General features: G+C 39.2%; 1 protein-coding gene across 3 annotated transcripts in view; it reads left to right on the forward strand.

Moving 5' to 3' along the window:
• Usp13 (ubiquitin specific peptidase 13) overlaps positions 1–22757 on the forward strand; it is a 111082-nt gene that overhangs the window by 25803 nt on the left and 62522 nt on the right. For all 3 annotated transcript variants that reach the window (XM_087186560.1, XM_004834639.3, XM_004834640.3), the window contains exons 3-7: positions 180–240; positions 6737–6858; positions 11412–11554; positions 12115–12299; positions 22224–22318. In XM_087186560.1, the coding sequence (XP_087042686.1) occupies positions 180–240; positions 6737–6858; positions 11412–11554; positions 12115–12299; positions 22224–22318 (606 nt within the window). The remainder of the gene's footprint in view (positions 1–179; positions 241–6736; positions 6859–11411; positions 11555–12114; positions 12300–22223; positions 22319–22757) is intronic.

The following is a 22757-nucleotide window of genomic DNA, read 5'->3' on the forward strand; positions in this document are numbered from 1 at the left end:
CGGTACTGTGCTCTACTTACACTCCTGTTTATCCTGGAATCTCTGTTCCAGTTGAATAGTTCTTAACAGTTATAAAAGGTGGGAACTTTTCATACAACTTTGACTACAAATGGGGTGCTTTTGCTTTGCAAACTTTATTTCATAGGCTGCATTTTAATGATCTCTTATTTTCTTTTCAGAAGGTAAGAGGGGCATCTGGTGGAGCTTTACCACAAAGGAGGAATTCCAAGATATTTTTAGGTAATGTAAATAGTTATCAATTGTGTCCTCAGATTGTGTGTGTGTACATTCATTTGCATGTCTAATTTGAAGTAACACTAGGTTCTTTATTGCTCTACAATTAAAGGATGAAAGGCTCAATTTTAATTGAGAATCTCTGACTCCACTTTGCCTTTATCTGGTGGTGAAGGATGCTTTTAGAAGTCTTAGTTGGGGTTAGTGCTTTAAAGCAATTACAGTGAATAGAGAGTAATTATGATCCTGCTTTTCATTTCTTTTTTCAATGACTTTAAAGAAGAGCCACTTTTTCTTTTCTTTTTTTTTAATTAGCCAAAATTAAGACTTTATTCAGATTTCATCAATTTTTCCACAGATGTCCCTTTTTGGTCACAGTATCCAGTTCAGGTTCCCACATTGTATTCAGTTATGTTTCCTCTCCAATTTGGTCATTCCTTGGAGTTTTTTTTTTTTGTCTTTGGCAGTTGTGACTCTTTTGAAGAGTACTAGTCAGTTATTTGTAGGATGCTCTTCAGTTTGGGTTGGTCTGATGTTTTCTCATGAAAGTCTGAAGTTAGGAAATTCTAGACAGACTACTACCCAGGTAATGTGTCCCTCTCAGTGCATGGTATCAGGAGGTACCTGATGTTGCTGTCTTCATACTGGCGATATTGAACTGGATACAGCTTAAGGGAGTGTCTGCTGGATTTCTCACTGTGAAGTTATAATGCAATTAATGAACATCCCAGGGGTGCTCCTTTGAGACTGTGCTAATGTCTTGTTTCTTCTCAGAGATTCACCTATTAATTTTAGTATCCAAAAGTGGATTTTACCTTGTAATAATTATAACTGTGGTGTTTGCCTAATGGTGATGTTTTAATTTTCCCCTTCAGAAGAGTCAGTTTTGTTTATGGAAATGACTATTGATTTCTATATCATGTAATTATGCTCATATTTCACATTAAAATTCTGATATAATTTTCTTGGGATAAAAATTTTTTGATAGTGTTTGACTAAACAGTGTTGTATTACTATCATGCCCGGGATTATTATTTGAAAGAAATCTCAAAATTGTTTGTGTAGTATGATTTTGTTTTGGTTAAAAACTTTATACACATTATATCCATATGTGTATGTCTGTATGTATGGAGGTTTGCATATGCATATATGTGTGCATGCATAGTTATCTGTGTGTCCACACAAGTGTATACATGAACCCACATATACAGATATAACTGGGAGACTAGAAGGGTCTAGAAGAATATGATGTAGTCTAAATCGTTAATAGTAGCTCTTTCCCAGTGACAGGATGGAAATAAAACTGATTTTCTTCTTTTTGCTTATTTGTATGTAAGCTTTTTTCTATAACAAATATGTTATTTTTAATGAAAAGACCTATGAATTTTTTAAAAGGTAAAACCATTGAAACAATCAGGGAGCCAAGTTTTCTTCCTGGTTTGATTCTCATTTACTCTGCATGGACCTGATTGTGCTGACCTCTCTCTTGCTTTGTAACTCATGGTTTTCTTCATGTGGCATGTCTGCAGTTGGTTTTTCCACCTTGGCTAATCTTTCCCATTTACCATATGACTTTGTGATACAACTGCAGTCAACCAACCAGACCCAAAGCAGCCTAGAATGAGCCCCAAAGCTGAAATGATTGAGTACATGCTGATGCTTGGTTGTTATCCTTCTATTTCCCTTTCACAATCTATAGATAATGTAACTTCTTAATTAAATGACACCAGCATGGCTTCTTGAAGGTAGAAATATTTAAACATTTTGATTTAATGTAGTTATTTTTCATCTTTTTTTGTTTTTTGGTTGAAGAAATTAGCTGACCTCTTAGTCTTTAACCTTGGTGTCTTTTACTGAAAAGATTTCGAGGCTTGCTTTTACATCACTGGTGATTATTATTGTTAGTTGAAGTGCTGGAATTGAACACAGGTCCTTGTAACATGCTAGGCAATTGCTCTACCAATGAGCAACATTCTCAGCTCTTCTAGTGGTAATTTTGAAGGTGAAGGATATTGTCAAATCACAATTTAAAAAATGAAGGTAAAGCACTGAGGTTTTGTACTAAATGCTTCATGAATCCCTCTGTTGCTATCCACTTTTTAATTACAGTGGACTTCCTTCTGCCTTACAAGTCACCTTCTGAGTTCACTCAACATTACACGTCTTAGTAAACCACAGGCTGCATCTAAAACTCTCAGCCTAACAAAAGTGCTTATTCCTAAAAAAATTAAACTGGAATTCCATTAACATTGTGGGGCTGGTTCCAGGCCCCATTTATGCCTGTTATTTTAGACCTGAATGTTTTTACATTAGCTTCTTTATCCCAGTGAGAACTTGGTTTTCAGGCCCTGGTTGATAGTCCTCACCATGGTGCTTCTCATCTCCTAGAAGTAAGCACTGTTCTCTTGCCACACTGAAGAGCTCTGTGTTGAGGTAAATGGAATTCCTTCATTTAAATAGAGCTTGTAAATGAATTTCAGTGGTGGGTCATATTAGGATTACTTCTGGCTTAAGTAACAGAGAACCCTAACATTCTGCTAACTTTAAGATATATTTAGGATATTACAAACTTTAAGTGACACAGACTTATTTCTCATGTAGAGGATGTTGGGAAGCAGTAAGTTCAGGCTGATGTGATGGCCTCATGTTCATCTGGGATCTAGACTCTTCCCATATTTCTGCTTTTCTCCCCATCCTGGCCTGTGACTTTGAAACTCATGGTCACTTCTTGGTCCAAAAGCTGATGGAGCTCCAGCCATCACTGCCCATCTGGAAAGCAGGAAAGAGAAAGGGGAAAGGACAAAAACAATCTCATTTCCCAAGAGTCATCTTCCTTCTGTCAGCCTCTCATAGATCTTTGTGCAGTTTTCACATTTCTTCTGGTCAGAACTTGAACACATGGCCACACTGGTTAGAGACTGGAAAATAAACTCTACTAATTGGCGTCACTGAATAGGAAAGGGACAATACTGGAAGGTAGCTCGTAGCTTCTGGAGCGATCTCTTCATGGAGAGGGAACTCAGAAAACTCTAGCAGCTTCTCTTTGTTTCTTTGATTAGAAAGTACTATTTCACTAGTACTAAATGTGGTTGTTATGATGCCCTTTCTTCCCCTCCCCCTTCATAAACATCTATCAGGTGTAGATGGCCATTGCTTGATGTTGGATTGAGTCCTTTTTTCCCTTTCAGTAACCTGATGATTTTGTGAATAATTCTTTGTCCAGTGGCCTAAGAGTGACATTGAAACCACTGAGTCATTTGGTTACAACCTTCACTATTGATTTTATGAGAGCAGTGGGGAGTTTGATTCCCAAACTTCTTAGCCACCTAGAGTGAACTCAGGAGCACTGAGGGATATTTTAAGTCTTCAAGAGAAGAGTGATGGAATAATGCATAAACCATGATGTAGTTTTACTATTAGGTTTTCCTATATTCTATCGAATGACTTCATCTTTTTTGTGAAGCTGTTTTTTAAAAAATTTTTGGTTTCTATGGTAAAAGGCAAGATGTAAAGATCAATGTGAAGGAAGAAATAAAAGTGGCAATGTTTAGTCTGATTCAGAGAATTTGTACAGTGCTCAGCATGTGCACACATCCCATAAGCTGTGGTTAGGAAATAAAATTAACATATGCATTAATTTTTCAAATGGTTACTAAGTTGTTAAAACATAAATGCTTAGTTATTTGGGCCTATGTACTAAATAAGCAGAATGATTAGGCTTTTATTTTTTTGGTTCTGGTTCCAGCTTCTGGAGTTCTTAGTGGTGCTGTGAACTTGGACAACTTGGGTAGCTCTTCATTAATGTTTCTAAGATGGGCAGAGACACTGTTACATTGTCTTCAGAAAGATAACTTGCAACACTAAGAGAGTTTGTGAACTCAAGAAAAAAAAGCTAATGTAAAACAGTGTTTTATGAGAAAGAAGGAGAGATGTGGAGGTAAAGGATTTCAGGATCCCCAACTACCTTCAGCATGACTACTTAACAGCTTTTTTTTGGTACCGGGGATTGAACTCAGGTCCTTGTGCTTGCGCAGCAGGCGGTGAAACCACTGAGCTAAATCCCCGGTCCTTAACAGCTTTTTAATGACATACCAAATACGGTATATTTTTAATTAAATGCGGTAGCAGTTATTACACATACGTACACATTTGTATCTTTATTGTGAAAAATGAAATTAGGAAGGAGAACAAGAGTTGGAGGGAGTGTGGAGGGATGGAGGGGAAAGGGAAAGTAAAAGAATTAAGATGTGTTATGTATACATGCAAACTCCCCACAATACGTGTAATCACTATGTACTGCAAACATGTACTAATAAAAAACAAAGAAAAATTTAAAAATGTGATTAGACCAGAGTCACAGTGTTAAATATTCAAGTTAATTAATCAAGTCTCCTCTCTCAGTTTTCACAAATGAAAGAAAATGAGTTAAGTCCTCTCTGCCTGGAGATTATAGCATCAAAGGGCTGCCATGGAACCTCAGAGAGCTTAGGTTCCACTTTTTTGGTTTCACCCAAGCATTCATACCTGATGAGACATAGGTTGAAAACAGAAAATTTTGAAAAGTTTTGGCCATTGGCCTGTTTAGAAAACCCATCGCAGACTCAGATGGCCAGAAAATTTAAATAAACTCCATTTTCCATTTCCTCCTGAAATGGGTCAGAGAATCCATTCTATTCTCAAGGGACTGTCTGCTGTCCCTTGCTGTGAAGGTGAACAGTTGGTTGGATTTTGCAGCTGTGGGACAGGCAGAGTACACACCTCCACAAAGTCAGTCTGGTGAGGCTGAGCGAACTCTGAGCTGGGAATCAGAGCCCCGTTTTTGCTAAGGGCACCTTTCCTCCTGGGGAGCCAGAGCTTCTTGGGAAAATGGACCTCAACTCAGCTTCTTTTCTCAGGGACCTGGGAGGGTTTTTGAAGTACATTTGGGGAGATTTTTTTGTTTGTTTTTTAATTCAGAGAAGGAACTCCTCTGGGTATGGCCAGTTAATCTTTTATTAAAATATTTGGACTGTATTTTTGCTATATTTTATCTTTTACTTCAACCTGTTCTCGCTTTGACAATTAAAAAGCAGAGTTGTACACAAAAATACAATTGTTTCTTGTTAAAGGCATACAAAGTGATAGACGCTAGGTCCTTCAGTTCTCAGGTGACTGCTTCAGATTATAGTAAAGTAACTTTTTTTTCTGTCTACAGACCCTATGTTTCCACATGCATTCAAGTATCTGTGTGTGGTTTGTGCATGTGACTGGAATGTAGCTCAATTGCAATAGTTTGTCACCATAGTTTTGAACATATAAATATACAAACATGATCTGTGATGCTGGCATCACTGTGAACCATGAGACTGAAATGTCCATGTAAATATTGTGACAAGACATTTCCTTGAGCCTTCACTTAACCTTTACCAGAGATTAACCAAGCAGAGGCGATGACTTGATAGACATCAAGGCTTGATAGGCTGGAGGATCTCGTCTTACTGAGAAGTCTCCGCAGCCTCAGGATAGCAGGGCTACTGCCAGGATAGGGTTTTTCCCTCTGGATTATTGTGCAAGATCTCAGTGACTGTAGAGAGATGGGTGAGCAGACAAGGAGAGACAGAGATAGACAAGAGGCAGAAGAGGGAGAGGGAGATTTTATTTTAAAATAATAATTACTATTTATTGACTATTATGTACCAAGTCTCTTGTCTATAATTTCTCATTTATCTTCCATGCAAACTGTGTGAGATAAGTACTATTATCTGTGTGTTGCCAATGAGGAAACCGTAAGGCTTAGAGAGTGTGATTGGTTCAGAGTAACAATAAATTCTACAGCGAGCATCAAACCTGATTTTTTTTTCTTTCTTTCTTTCTTTCTTTCTTTCTTTCTTTCTTTCTTTCTTTCTTTCTTTCTTTCTCTCTCTCTCTCTCTCTCTGTCTCTCTCTCTCTCTCTCTCTCTCTCTCTCTCTCTCTCTCTCTCTCTCTCTCTCTCTCCCTCCCTCCCTCCCTCTCTCTCTCTCTTTTTTCTTTCTTGCGTACTGGGGATTGAACTTGGGTCCTTGCATTTGCGAGGCAGGCAGTAGAACCACTGAGCTAAATCCCTGGCCCTAAACCTGGTTTATTTACTCTCAAATTCATGCACTTTCTCCCATAAAATGGCCAATTTTTGTGAAACTAGGAGCCAGGTACCCCCCAAAATCATAAGTAACAATCTATTCCTTTAAAGATCTTTAAGAATTCGGTGACTTTAACATTTGCTGGTTCTAACTATAGGGCTTTATGTGATATGACTCAGTTTTCTTCATACATCTGTTGCAGATAAATAAATATTCATGACATAGGAAAGATGGCAGGGACTGTTGTTCCTGGTTGGGGCAGATGGACAGTCATATCAGTTGGAAATTGTAAATGTCATGTCCTTGGTCTCATCTTTGTGGATTTCTGGCTTTCCTGTTGAGAGCTGCCTTAGTGTGGGATGTTTTTTTCCTCACTTCTTGTTCTTTGTTTTTGTTTTCTCCTCAGATCTAGATACTGATGACGATTTAAATAGCGACGATTATGAATATGAAGATGAAGCCAAACTTGTTATATTCCCAGACCACTATGAAATAGCACTACCAAATATTGAGGAGTTACCAGCCCTGGTCAGTGAGTGTGCACGGGTGCTAGCTAGACACGCTTGACTCTGTGTCAGGTGTGTGTGTGCGTGTGTGCTGTGTGTGCATGGAGCAGGGAGGGGGGTTGAATGAGAGATGAGGGTAAGAATGAGCATGAACATGGGCACATCACTTTTCTTCCGTGACAGGGGCCTCCTAGGGTTCTGTTTCAGCTCCACTGGGCCATACACCCTCCTTGCTGCCTACGCCTTCCAGTACTGTTTGAACATCATCGGCCCTGAGGCTAGTCTCTTCCAGGGTGGGCTGGTTTCTTGTCCCCAGATGGCAGTCTGTTCCTTAGATTTTCAAAGTGTTCACCCAGCATATGCAGGGACTGCTGGAGAGAGACAGTCTTCTGATCAGAGGGACAAGGATATTTTTATCAGTTTTCTCATATTGTCCTTCCACGTGAGATTTTGTTTGGAAAAACTAAATATGTTCCATTGCTAAAAAACAGCAACACAGTTATAAAAAGAAACAGACATTTACAAATCACAGGTCTGTGGGAGCTCTGGGAAACGTAAACCCATTCTTTTCAGTTTTGTTCCCTGTGAGAGCTAAGACTACTCTCTAGATTTTATATTTTTAGTAGTGAGTTCCCCTCCCCTCCCCTCCCCTCCCCTCCCCTCCCCTTTTCTTTTTTTGTTTTTTTGGTACCGGGGATTGAACTGGGGTCCTTGCGCTTGCACAGCAGGCAGTGAAGCCACTGAGCTAAATCCCCGGCCCCCTTTTCTTTCCAATCCAGTTTTATGGAGAGATCTTAATTTTCCTGAACTGCTTAGAGCTAGGGGTGGTGGTGACAAGGGAGGAAAGGTTGTTTTTCTTTAATTCTCAAACCCTGTAAGTGGGCACAGAATATCCGTGGGGCCCCTAAATGTTTTTCCCGCTCTTTCCTCATTTCCTGTATTGCTTCCAACACTTCATCTTCTTTCCTTTTCCCTCTCCCCTCTCTTTTCCTCTTTTCCACTTGGAGCCTGGTCACAGAGGGCAGAGTGGGTTGAGGTTAGACATGCCAGTTCAGTTTTTCCTTCTTCAGACTGCCAGAACCAAAGCCAGGTCTTTAAGTCCCCAAGTCTTCTGGACATTATGCGACTCTCCATCTGCTCACTTGCTGCTACCAAGATGGGACATTTGTGCATAGGGTTTCCACGTTACTAGGGACAAGGCTTCTACCATTTAACCTCTTTCCTACTGATCTACTTTATTTTTTATTTTTTTCGGTACTGGGGATCGAACTCAGGACCTTGTGCTTGCGAGGCAGACGGCGGAACCACTGAGCTAAATCCCTAGCTCTACTCTATAAATACATATTAGAGCACAGAAATGAGAACTTCATGTATTTATCTATTGTTGACCTTCCACTTATTAAAAGTAACAATCTTTTCTCCTACTAAGTGCTCAGTGTTCAGAATTAAATTACCTGTGCTTTCTCAGATTCCCCGTGTTGGCTTGTGTGGCTGTTACCAAGGAAAAAATATATTAGTGGGCAGAATGGTCTTGCCTCATCCCATTCCCAGAAATTATATACTAAAGCTTATGTATCTGCAATACTGTGTTTGTACTGCCTTTGTTTGACATACCTCTTATTTCTGCTGTCAGAAAAGAAGAAACATATTATGCATAAATGTCATGAGAAATTATTTTTCTCTCATTCACGCTTGATGGAATCTTTATGTGAAAAAAGTAAATAACGTTTCCCCCTCCCCTCTGCCCTCATATCCTCCCTAGTCCCTGGTAAGGACCATTTTACTTTCAACTTCTATGAGATCAACATTTTTAGATTTCACATGCATGAGACCATGCAGTACTATACTTGTCTTTCTGTGCCTGATTTAACTCATTTAACATAATGATCTCCAGTTCCATCCATATTGTCAAAAATGACAGGGTTTTGTCCTTTTTATGGCATCATAATATTCTACCATGTGTATGTTGCATTTTCTTTATCTGACCATGGGTTGACAGACGCTTTAGGTGTTCCCATTCTTTGGCTATTGTGAGCATCCATAGACAAGCATGCTACAACACTGGAGTGCAAAATTTATTACAATTTCACATTCAACTCTTATGAGCCAGCTTGAGCTAGTACCACAGCACCACTAAACTTCAGGCCTATAGAGTCTTTGGACTGAACTATGCTTTCCTCACTTCACTCCAGGTAACAACTCCAAGAGAGAATAATGCCCAGCATAATTATAGGAGGTTGAGCCTGAGTGTTAGCTGGGACCCATAAGAAAGACCTTTAAGTGATTTTCAGTAATATTCTCAACAATAGATCAGTGTTTTTTAGGAGTCCAGAAATGTCAGGAAATTTTGCTGTATGTCAGCAGGAAGGAAATTCAAAGAAAGACACAAGAGGGCCAGGGATTTAGCTCAGTGGTTCCAGTGCCTGCCTCACAAGCGCAAGGTCCCGAGCTCGATCCCCGGTACCAAAAAAAAAAAAAAAAAAAAATAAATAAAAGAAAAGATGCAAGATTGCATCTGAATCTCATTGAAAATCATTGTGCATTACACCCAAGAACACCTAAAACTAATCTTAATGGGGGTGGAGAAAATCCAGAGGAGGGCAGAGAAATGTTCCAGGTAGTTGGTGAAACTAACAAAGAGGTTATAATTGGCCACACTAAAGGTTAGAATGCTGTGGCCAGAAGTGCTACCACAGCATGGCCCAGACGTGTAAAATCTGGAAGGGGCTCGCGGAGTGTTCAGCCCTGAGTTTTACAGCTGTCTCTGAAAGGTGGTGGGAGATGAATTTTGATAATTGAAAGGAAAGGCTAATTATATACTTACCCACCATGAGGGATGCTACATAATGGATTCTAAGCTTTCTTGTTCCTGACTGTGCCTGGCCAAGTCTCATCAATTATCAGCACTATGTATAATGGAGAGTTTATGCTGCAGAAGGATAGGACCTCATTTTTACAGCAGATTACTGTGACTTCTGGGCAGAGAAGAGAAGGCAAGGGTGGAAGGAAACTAAGGCTGCGGGGTGTCGTCTGGGTGAGCCATGACGGCAGCTAGGACCATGGCTGAAATGGAGGAGGGGCAGATTCCAGATATATTTTTGTTGGAGGATTTGTAGAAATTTCCCATGGGCTTGGTGAGGGGTGGCATGGAAACTAAGGCAACTTCTTCCATTATGTGTTAATTGTGTATAGGGTTAGTTGTCGGTAACGCTCAGGGAAAAATGGTCAGCTGATTGTGCAGGATGTTAGTGAGGTAGAGTACAAATTTTGTTTTTGTCTTAAGCATTTTTAAAAACAGTTCAGTGGCTTTTATTATATTCAGAGTTGGGCATCCATCACCACTATCTAATTTTAGAATATTTTTGTTATCCCAACAAAGTACCCCATATCCCTGAGCCATCATTCTGCAACCCCTCCTCTTCCTCATTAGCCTCTGGTAATTGTTAAGGTACTTTCTGTCTGTAGATTTATTTGTTCTGGACATCTCATATAAATGGAGTCATAAAATGTGTTACTTTGTGATTGCTTTTCATTTAGCATGTATTTTCAAGATTTATCCATGTGGCATACGTTAGTATTTCATCCCTCTTACTGCTGAATAATATTCCATTGTATGAACATACTACATTTTATTATACATTCTATTCATCATTGACAGGCATTTGAGTCATTTCCATTTTCTTACAAAATACTACTGTGAACATTGGTTTATAAGTTTTTGTGTGGTCACATATTTTCCTCTCTCTTGGCTATATCCCCACTGCTATAGAACTGCTGAGTTTTATGGTAACTCTCTTTAATCATTTAGGGAACCGCCAAACTGTTTTCCAAAGTGGCTGTCCATTTCACCTTGCCACCAGAATAAAAATGACTAGAACAGCTAGAAATAGCTGATAGCTTTAAGCAAGCAGCAAATTTGATAGTAGCATATGGCCAGGATTCATTAGATTTGGAAGAAGACAGAATCTGTCTTCCTCCTTTCCTGCTCAGTTGGTGCCAAGAAGGACATCACATATTTGCTCATGATGAGGACTGATCTGGCATGGAGACACCTAAGCATGTCCCCATCCGGGGTCACATTTGCACCAGATTAAAAAATGGAGCCGTGCTGTGTACCTTCCATTTGAGTGGCCTTGACTACATGCCATTGTGTGATGAGTTGAGCATATCAGATATCTGGGTGTACATTTGTTAGGAGGAAAACACACCACTTGGGTAAATTCTGGGCATTCCTGTACCTACTTTCACCCTAGTAAATTGTTCACCTCATACTTTTCACTTGCTTGCTAAGTGGTAGGAATGGTTTAATCTGGTACCTAAGCTTGAGCCTACAAACTGATTTTGGTTCCTTGCTATTCTGTGCCATTGCCAATGCTCCACACTCCAGGTCAGGGACAAAAACCTAGCTAGATCTAGGGAGTGTGCAGGAAGCCAGAGTATTGCTCTTATGGCAGTTGTGATATTTGCGTTTTCTTCAGGTAAGCTATATTTATTAACAGGCTTTTAAGTTCATCTTCTAGAAGTTGCTATTCTCTCAGACTGTTTTTATATGTCACATCTGGGTTTATCTTGTAGGTAACAATTGCTTGTGATGCAGTTCTCAGCTCGAAATCTCCATACAGAAAGCAGGACCCAGACACATGGGAAAATGAATTGCCAGTATCTAAATATGCCAATAACCTCACCCAGCTGGACAATGGAGTCAGGATTCCTCCAAGGTGAAAGTCAAATAGCAAAATGGGACTTTAGCTCCTAAAACTGGCCAAAGGAGCATTGCTTTCCTACCTTTTTAAAATGAATTATCAATTGCACATTTTCTTAGATATTCACGCAGGATCTTTAATATTTAAAAATTGTTCAAACTTCGCTGTTCCTCATTTGTGACTTTAGAAGAAATGAGCTCCCCTCCTATCCCCATGTCATGTGTCAGTTTTCTAAAGTACAGGAGCCACAAGAGACACCTGGAGGAGCCGATCCAATCTGGGTGCTGGTTCCCTGGCCGGGTTCTGAGTGGTCCAGCTGCTCTGGGAGGGGTAATGATAATGGGTCTTTTTGTTTGGGTGCTGGAATCAAACCCAGGGTCTTGTGCATGCTAAGCATGTATTCTGCCACTGGCTACACCCCAGCCCCCAAAAGTACTGTCTTGAGGGGCCTGTAGGGAAGCACCAGTGTCTGGTATTCTATTGAGCATTTCCTGTGACTGAGCAATTTGAGACACTCTGTCTTCTCAGATGTTAATTATTTGGGGTGTTCTGACTGCTGTCCAATGACTTTCCAGTGGTTGGAAGTGTGCCAGGTGTGACCTTCGGGAGAACCTCTGGTTGAATTTGACCGACGGCTCCATCCTGTGTGGAAAGTGGTTCTTTGACAGCTCTGGGGGTAATGGGCATGCGCTGGAGCATTATAGAGACATGGGCTATCCTTTGGCTGTGAAGTTGGGAACCATCACTCCTGATGGGGCAGGTGAGTGTCTGTACGAAATTTGGGAATGTGCAGTGGCTTCTTAGATTTAACCAAGCTCTTAATCCTTACAGATGGAAGGTTTTGGCTCTGAACTCAGCCTGAATTTGAATCCTGATTTTGCCTTTGATTAGCTGTGAGATCTTAGACAAGATTTCTAATCCTTCAAGGCTTTAGTTTCATTTTGAAGACAGCAATGGTACCTCCTTTGTATTTATTAATGAGCATAAAGCATTTAGCCAGTGTACATAGTCAGGCCTTTATAAAAGTTAGCTGCTGTTATTATCCTTGTGCTTCTCTTGGCTAAGAAGGCAGAAGCAGGAAACAGGATTTTTATTTTTTATTTTTTATTTTTTGTATTAAATTCTTTTATTGGTACATTGTAGGTATACAACACAATTACATTTCTCATTGGGAATTGTACCTTTACATAATGCATCTTGGTTCTTATTTTTTCCCCATTCCTAGCCCTCCCTTCACCCCCTCCACCCTTTCCTATTTACAAAGACTTTATTTCCATTTTTTCCATTTCTCATCATTTTTCCTTTCCCTTCTTTCCTTTCCCCTGCCCCTCCCACTACCCCTACCACTTTGGACCTTTTCTTCCTATTTTGCATTATTGATTATTCATTCTAATCAATGGTACATTTTAGGTATACAATATAATGACATTCATCATTGGAAATTTGCACCTTTACATAGTCTCTCTTGGTTCTTATTTTTCACCCTTGCCCAGCCCTCCCTTCAACCCCTCCATTCCTCCTTATTTACAAAGATTTTGTTCCTATTTTTCCATTTTCTCATATTAATCCCATTCCCTTCTATCCTTTCCCCTAGCCCTCCCACTTCCTTCCCCTTTGCCCCTTTTCTTCCTATTTCACATTACCTATTATACATTTAGTCCTTATTTACACTTTCCGTTTCTCACACCAGAGAAGCTATTTGGTATTTATTCATGTGTGTCCTATTTATTTCACTTAAGAGTATTGCCTCAATGTGCATCCACTTAGCTATAAATGTCTCTAATATCTCATTTTTTATGGCTGAGTAGTACTCCATTTTATAAAAAAAGCCACATTTTCTTTATCCAGTCTCCAGTTGATGGGCATTTGGGCTGTTTCCAAGTTTTAGCTATTACAAACTGTGCTGCTATGAACATGGGTGCACAAATATCACTGTGGTATGATTCTTTTAATTCTTTGGGGAAGATCCCCAGCAGTGGAATAGCGGGGTCAAATGGGACTTCCAGTCCTAGTTCTTTGAGGTATCTCCATACTGATTTCCACAGTGGTTGCACCAGTCTACACTCCCACCAGCAGTGGAGCAGGGTTCCTCTTTCCCCCCAGCCCCGCCAGCATTTGTTATTGGTTGATTTCATGATAGCAGCCATTCTTTCTGGAGTGAGGTGGAATCTCAGCGTTGTTTTCATTTGCATCTCTTGAATGACCAGGGATGTTGAACATTTTTTCATGTGTTTATTTGCTGTTTCTACTTCTTTGTCTGAGAAATGTCTGTTCATTTCAGATGCCCATTTTCAGATTGGGTCTTTAAATTTGGGAGGTCTGATCTTTTTAAGTTCTTTATAGATTCGAGATAGTAGACCTTTGTCTGAGGAAGAGCAGGTGAAGATTTTTTCCCACATTGTGGGTTGTCTCTTCACACTGCTGGTGGTTTCTCTTGCTGTGCAGAAGCCTTTTAATAAGAAGAGATCCCACTTGTTGATTGTTTGTGCTAGTTCACGGGCAACAGGAAACAGGATTTTTGAAGTCCTTGTGCATAGTTGAATCCACTACAGGAGACAGAAGCCCTACCATTCATTTCAGGCACTGAAACTGCCTGGCAGTGATAGAATTCATGTGCTTTGAAGGACAAGAGTGATTTCTTACTTGGGCCGTTAGCTGCAGAATCCAGTCTGTTTCTTTTGCTCTCATGCCGTGTGTTCTAACACACTAGCACTTGGCCATGTTTGTACAGTTAATTCCTTCTGCTGTTTTGTGATGGAAAATGAAAATAATAGCTGGTCAAGAATGAGAAACTTAAATACTGAGCAGTGGCTATAAGATCCTGTCACCTAATCATCCTTGACAACATCTATTAAACAAAGATGATCTGGCGACACCCAGCCCAGTCTTCTCCATCTTCCCAGCTTTATTTAGTCTGTTTTTTTCCTTGCTTTAAGGTAAGGTAGTGCTTTTCCCTCCTTCTTGGTTATCTTTCTGTATCTGAATTAGCTTGCCTCCGAGTTAATTGGCCGTACCTTTCATTCAGTTATGGGACAGTTCTCACCAACCATTGCTTTTCCAGTGAGCTGGCTTAGTTTCTCACTCATTCTATAATTAAAGTCATGTCAGGATTCTTTTGTTTCACATTTGGAGAATTTTCCTGCTTCCCAATTTCATGGAATTATTTTTATTCATTAGAGAAAAGTGACGGTAAGATGCCCAGGTGCTAGTACCAAGCATTTTCTTCCAAGGTAAATGAGCCTATACAGGAACCAGGTCTCATTTTAAATCTTCCAGGGTTTAAAGAGGAAATTCAGACACACATTTGGATCCCTGTTTGCAGCACGTGCTTACAGATCATTGTTCTTCCGTACTGGGTATTGGGTGACTGTTGTGTAAACCTCCTTGTCCTGCTGTGGGGTTACAGAAAGGTTTGCAAGGTAGGAATTCTCTTTGGTAAAAGTGCAAGGGGAGAATATTGTAATCCAGATTTTCCTACTTTCTATGCTATCTTTTGTAGTGAGTTTGTAGGCCATTATTTACAATCCAAGTCTCAGAACTGGACCAAGGGTATAACCATTTGTGCATGTGGCCTAGTTCTTCCATATTTTCAGCTGTTTGAAGTCAGGGCTATGTCTTATTAATCTTTGGATTTCATGCAAAAATCTTCACTTATTTGTAAAAAGTAATTTTGTTGGACAAACCAACTGGCACACAAACATTTAAATAGTTAGGTTCTATTTAAATACATCTATATTGAAAGCAAAGGTTCATTCTATTGCCTGTGCATCTTTAATTTGCCCGAAGCTTATTTTTAAACCATTTAGATAAATCTAAAGCTTCTTTTCTTTAAAAGTGAAGAAGGAACATTTTGTATTTTTCTTTTGATTATACAAGAAGCATGTGTTCAGTGTAACATATGCAAAAAAAAATACAGAGAAAGAGATTTAGACAAATAAAATAAAATAAAAAAGTAAAACCTCCAGATTACTCACTGCTTTCATTGGTGTTTTGTATCAATCTTTTCCCTTTTTCTAAGGACTTAATCAATTCTTTGTTGTTTTTTTTTTGATACCGGGGATGGAGCTCGGGTCCTTGCACTTGTGCAGCAGGAGACAGAACCACTGAGCTAAGTCCCCGGCCCCTAAGGACTTAATCAATTCTTAACCCCACCTCCACATTTTCACAAAAATTGGATCACTGTATAAATTTATTCTTATCTTTCTTTCTTTATTTTTTTTCCATGTTATTAAATATTCCTCAATATTCCATCATGGCTCCCTACATCATTTCACTCTTCCTTTCTGAGTTGTTACAGTTTCTGTTTGATATTCTGAAGAACATTTTTATAAATGTGCAAGTCTTTGGATGTGTGTCTAATTATTTCTTTAGATAGATTTCTAAGTAAAAAGGATTAAATCTTTAAATTAAAAAGAATTTTATTGGCATATTTTAGGTATACAATGTAATGAGATTCATCATTGGAAATTTGTACCTTTACATAATCTCTCTTGGTTCTTATTTTTTCCCCGTCCCCCTACCCTCCCTTCAACCCCTCCATCCCTCCCTATTTACAAAGACTTTGTTTCCATTTTTTCCTTTTCTCATATTAATTCCATTTCCTTCTTTCCTTTCCCCTACCCCTCCCACTTTTAATTGGCATGTTTCTCTTCTACACAAGTGTTGTTATTTACATTGCCACCAGTAACATATGAGAGTACCCATTTCAACAAATCCTTGACTAACTTGGATGTTAAAACTTTAAAAAAAACCTTTGCTGCTCTGGTAGCTTGTTTCATTTTGCTTTTCTAGTGATGCCGAACATTTTTCATTGCATTCTTGGCCGTTTGTAGTTCTTTTTGTAAATTTCTTGGGTGATACTTTAGTAGGTGCATATGTGTAGATGTTTTTCACATTAGTTTTTAAGAACTCTTTAGTTATTAAAAACATTAACCTATTATCTACCATAGTTAAGTATGTGTATATGCATGTGTTTATGTGTGTGTGTGTGTGTCTGTGTGTGTGGAGTGTTGTTAAGGAGGTAGAGCTTTTAAAGTTTGTCTTATCTTTGCAGTAAAAGGTATTGCCAAGATCGATGGGAGAAGTGTTTTTGAAGTGAGGGGGAGTATTTTGAGGGGAATTAATGGCAATTTGTCTTTTATTGTCACACATTTATTTTTACTTAAATATGCACCATATCTTTTGATCACCCTTCACTGATTAAACATTTACAGCAACTTCTGTCAAATAAAAACATTACAATGTGTCGTCATCTACCTTGCTCACTGAGTCTGGCACTGCATGACTTCTGGCTTTTTCCCTAAGTCAAAACTACCACGAGAGGTAGATGTTTTGAATCAATCCAGCACATCAGGGGAGCCACAACAACAAAATTAAAGACACTAAATCAAGAGAAATTTCCAGAACTCCTTCACAAAGTGTCAAGAGTGATGGGATAAGTGTGTCTGAAGCAAGAAGCAATATTTTCAGGAGGATTATTGACAATATATCTTTTATTCCAATAAAATTTTTAATTAAAAAATAAAGTTTGTCTTACATAATTGACAATATTTGAGTTTATACTTGTTCTTCATTCATAGAATATACAAGACACTCGGGGCTGGGGATTTAGCTCAGTGGTTTGGCCACCTGCTGTGCAAGTGCAAGGACCTGAGTTCAATCCCCGGTACCAAAAAAAAAAAAGAAAAGAAAAACGGACAAACAAACAAAATACCTCGAATATACAAGACACTGGGCAACAACAATGCAGATTATATATCCTGTCATGAGGGTTCTTGAATTCATCTAGTTGAAATAATGGTAATTTGAAAAAAGATAAGGTTTTGATTTCTATTTGTGTCGTGTAGTGCTGGTTTAATAAAAATGACTTTTCAGTCTGATTATCATTTCATATTAGTTCATGGTTTGTATCAATTCTGTTTTGTTTCCCTTAAATCTATCTAATAGTTTGTTAGCTATAACTTTATTTAAATGCCAAATGAATTAGTAAAATCACATATAAACTTTCCTTAAGTTTCTATTGATGAGCCTGTGGACTTGGAAGCTTAGGAAAGTGGGTCCCCCATCTGGTGGGGGCGGGGGTCCCGTCCTGATGAAGGACCCCTGCCTAGGGCTTGGTCTTCCACACTCTGTGGCCCTTCAGGCTAATTCAACTCACTGGAGACAAAATCTCAAAGTCACGGCATTTGTTTTTTAGGTCATAATGAGAACCACAACTGCCGGTAAGTGGGATGTCATGTCAGCTCAACCAGTACATTCCTTCCCTGTGGGAAGCCAGATTATATTTAGAAGATTGCTTAGTGAATATGGAATCCAAGAAGGTTATAGATTCAGGTATTTAATGGTGGTATGATCTGCTCATCCTGGTTTCCTCTCCCCGAAGGAGGATGTATGTGCTCAGCAAGAAACTTTCTACCCTTGAGGTCTCCACGGAGATTTTAGTTTGCCCAGGAATCCCTGATCCCCAGTCTAGGTCATGGTGGTGGCATATGTCATAAAAACGGGCCCCATATCCAATTCCACTCTGGTCCCTATGGGTACAACAACAAACAAAACAGGAAACTGCTCACCACACAAACAAAAGCTTTCCGGTGGGAGGAGGAAGACACTGTTTTGGCCTAACTAGGAGCAGGTTCTCCATGGGAAGGGAGTAAAGGGAGATGGAGGCAGGACAGGATCTATTTCATTCCCTCATGGAAACTAGTTATTTACCTCAGAAGGTGCTTCAGTGTTATGGGTGATGGTAGGAGAGTTGTTCAGGTATGCCCAAGGCAGCTCTGAGATGGCCCGTCCGATTGTCTCTAACAGCCCTTCAACACCTCAAGCTGCTTTTTGTACTTCAGTCATAGTCACCCCTGACCTAGGCATAAACTCCCTTGAGTTTCTCACAGCCTGAGGGTTTGGAATCAAGGCATTGACTACTTCAATTTAGTTTTGACCTGGCTTGTGCCACCGCTATGTTTGTAGTACCTGATGCTGTACCATCATGGCACCTTTCACTGGATCCTGCAACTGTTTGCTTAATGGTGGTCACCTGGGACAGCAGGCCCTGAGTGCCATGTTTGTTGTCCAGTGTTATATCTCCAGCATGTGGCCTAGCCTCTGGAACATAGTAGATAATTAGTAAATATTTGTGGAGTAAACAGGTAGAGGAAGGTGTGCCAATAGAATCTGCTCCTCTGACTCACCTTTTTTCTTTCTTTTCTAAATTTATCAGTATCTTTTTACTCTTATCAATTTTGCTGTCTTGGTGGTAAGTCTGAGTTTTGTCTGGCCCAGGAAGTATACTCCTTTAATGTAATCTTTCATGCCTCTTGACTTCATTCATTTTGTGACTATTTTTCTAGTGTAATTGCTGGAGCAGTCTCTCCTTTCTCTTCTTTTTCTGCTGGTGGCAGATGGCACCAGCACACAAATATACACTCATAAATATAAATTTATCATGGAGAGGTGTGGTTTGGGTGGACAGGTCAGCACTTATCTGAAGAGAACCTTCCCTCAGCCTCTATTCTCTGAGTTTTTACTTGGTGTTTGATCAGCAGTTCTGGTCTTCTCTCCACTTGGGTTGTGAGCAAGGAAGCAAAGCCACCTTCCCTGATTCTCTTTATAAACACAAGAACTTGTGAGATTCATCTTTACCTCTGCTGTTTTCTGGGGCTTAGGAAAAGAGCTGTAGGTTACATGACTGAGTCTTAGTCAAGAAGACTTTAGTTGAGATCCTTTCCCCCCATCGAGCATTCCTTCTAAGGTTATTTGAAGTAGTAATATTTAAATTTATGAAGGCAGGGACCCTGCCCATTTATTTAAGATTTATATCCTCAGTAACCATGTATATTTTGTGTTCAGTAAATATTTGTTGAATATGATGAATAAATAAATGAATGAGTGATTAATCTAAGTAGCTTGAGCAAGGTTGACCAGTGGCACCCTGTTTTAATAGCATACCATCCAAGATAATCATTGTAATCTTTGGGAATTACTTGTAGAACATTTTTTCAATCAGTATTATCATAAATTTGTGAAAAATAGCAAAGATAAAAGTAAAAGAAATCTTCCCATTCAGAGATATGAAATTATTACCACTTGGTACTATTTCTTACAGTCCAATTTTGTTCCCAGTCTCAGTCTCAGTTTCCATCTCTGTTCCTAACTTTTCCCTTCTTTGGTGTTTGAACTTATCACACATACTCTTTTTCTAACATGCTTGTCACATGAGCGGGGTATTCCTGTTCTAAAAATTTCCTTTCATCTTTTCTCTCTGGAGTGCTGGCTCATGCTCTCTGTCATTTAGTTTGTCATTTCACTTGAGATGAAATTATGATGGGTTTATTTCTAAAATGAATGTAGTTACTCATGAAACAGGGCTTGGGCTATTCCTGGGAAGATCCCTCCATGGACTTCAAAGCTGTCATTCTTGGCTCCAAGTTTTAGGCCAAGCTGGAGAGTGTGGAGGGCAATCCTTGTCAAGCAGTGCTTATTTGCTATGATAGTTTCTGAGCTAAGACCTAACTTTGCTAAGCTGAAGTTGCAAATAAAACAAATTTCCCAATGAAAACCATACAAGGCAGTATTTTCAGCCTTACAGTTTTTTTCTATGACTACATATCATTTATAAATTCTTCATCATGGTCAGAATTAAGCATCACAGTTTATTTTTAGGTTTCTTGTACGTTATCCACTAAACTTATTTTTATTGAAGTAAGAAATAGCTATCATGTCTTACCAAATCAAGCTGTATCTTCGGACATTTAGTAACTCCAGGTAGGAAGTATTATTTTCTCAGTGTCACAGGAGCCTAACGAGTTAAGATACATAGAAGGTGGAGTGATTTTTCACTTATTTCAAAATCCTAGGCCAATGCTAATGGTGTAATTCTAGCAATTTTATTATTTTCTAATAGGTCTTTGATAATTAGCAGCTTAGTCTTAAGTCTTTGAAACTGTCTCATTAGTTGATAATAACCAAAGAGAAAGTTCTTAGAGAGCACCATTTTCCCCTGGAGCTGGAATTTGAGTGATATTTTTCTGTTCCTCTTCATAGATTAAAAATATTGTCGATGTATGTGTTTTAAGTTGCTAGTTCATAGGGGTTTTTCGGTATTTAAACTTTTTGGAAATATTTTTTTTAATTGGGCTGGGGAATTTGTCTCTTCTTTTTGCTTTTGAGAATACTGAATTATAGTATAAAACAAATATAAACAAAGGCTATTATGTGTAAGTTAAAATGGGCATTTAGGGGAAGAGGAGTAGAAAAGGAAGTTGTACAATGTTTAATTTATTAAAAATAAAAAGACTGACTTCCTTTGGGGGCAGTGAGTCTGCACATATTTGGTAAAGGGCATAGGGTCATCATAGTATCCATGAGTTACAATATACTTTTCTAGTGATGTTCTAGGAGTAAGAAACTCCATAGGCAGCCTGTCTTCTATGGTCCTAAATAATGATACCTTTATATTTATTTTTTTTGTAATAGATTTGTTTTTCAAATTTAGAAATGAAGAAATTGTGGTTTTTGATCTCTGTTCCTGTGAATAGGACTAGGTCATGTTGTGCTCCATCATTGGCATTCTGAGATAGCTTAAGGACTATTCTGATGTCGAGGGAGTCAGGTATCTGGGTTCTTGGACACTGGTGGGATTTGAGGACATATTATTTAACCTTTAGGAGCATCTTTTCCTCTCTTTAGGATGAGTTTGAAAATGCCTGTTCCTCTCCCACGTGGCATTGATGAGGACAGATAAGGCAGGGGATCTCATAGCTTTGAAAATTGTAAACAGTGCTTTTAAAACTTTCCTGTGCCCTTGGGGGTCTTAGTAAAACCCAGACTTTGATTTGGTGGTTCTGGGGTGGGGCCTTAGATTCTGGATTTCTAAGGAGCGCAGGGGCCGCTGCAGATTCAGGCCCATGCACTGCACTTTGGAAGTCAGGTTCAGCATCCAGCATCGTGTTATCAGGTGGGTTATTATTATCCCGAGGAACGAGGCTGCCCACCCCAGAACAGAGCTTCCAACTCCGTGTGCTAGAGAGCAGGGCCTGGGGTGCCCTGCAGCTCTGGGCACCACCCCTGTTGCTGTGTGTGCCATGAGGTGGGCATGTCGGGGGGGTGGTACCAGGCAGTTTGCACAAGCCTTTCATGGATTCTGTGAGTTGTGGACACTAAAATAGGAAAGAAGGGATGTGAGAAAGGGGTGTGAATCAGGAGGAGGAGATCTAAGAATGGAGGGTTCCACTGGTGTAGTTTGTTTGGTGCGATCTGCCACTCAGGGGCACTGTATTCACCGTGTCCCCCATAGATCTCCCACCATGGCAGATGGCCTTTCCCTCTTCTGATCTTAGGCTTATGCCACTGTGGGTCTGGTTAGAAAAGTCACATATTAGGCCTTTACGTTCATCTCAATTATTTTAACTTCAGGTGCTGTTCTTTTTTGTCCATGTTTCAGAAAATTTTTTTTCTTAATGTTTTGCAATGTCAATAGAATTGATATGTGTCTATTTACAAAATTTATACCTACTTATTATGTTTATTGTTTATTTCCTGTCCTTTTCCTAGTTTAATGTTAGGAATTTTTTGTTTTGTTCATTGATATACTCCGAGCTTGGTGCACAGTAAGAATGCAATAAGTACATATTGAAATATTGGATGACTTGATTACAGAACTCAGAGCTTATTTCTTTTCTTCCTCTAGATGTTTATTCTTTTCAAGAAGAGGAACCTGTTTTGGATCCTCACTTGGCCAAGCATTTAGCACATTTTGGAATTGATATGCTTCACATGCATGGGGTGAGAAGGTTTTTTTTTTTTCTCTAATTCCACTTGGGGTGGGTGAGAAGGGTGAGGGAGTGGGCGAGGGTGCTGTGGTTTCCTTAATATATAATTCCTCTAACATGAATCTTTATTTCTTAGATTTTGTGTTTTAATTTTGCATGTACTTCTTAAATTTAATTAATTAGCATTTTCTTTTGATTACCAGCTTAGATTTGCTTTTAAATATTGTAACAAAAAATGGTGCCCCATCGGGTACACTTTTGTTGTATTAGAGTTTACTTGCAAAATTTGTCTCTTTTGATAGTCCATTGTGTGAATCACTTTTTGTTCACGAAAAGGAGAAGGTATAGCAAGATGACCTTTAAAATGATCTGTGCTCAACACCATTTTGAATTAATTTCAGGAAGGGAAGCAGAGCTTCTGGGGTGATGGAACAATTAGCCAGCACATTATT

Source organism: Heterocephalus glaber, unplaced genomic scaffold (genome assembly GCF_053883595.1).
Source record: "Heterocephalus glaber isolate CG9 unplaced genomic scaffold, H.glaber_assembly_v1.0 deba00001504, whole genome shotgun sequence".
Lineage (NCBI taxonomy): Eukaryota > Metazoa > Chordata > Mammalia > Rodentia > Bathyergidae > Heterocephalus > Heterocephalus glaber.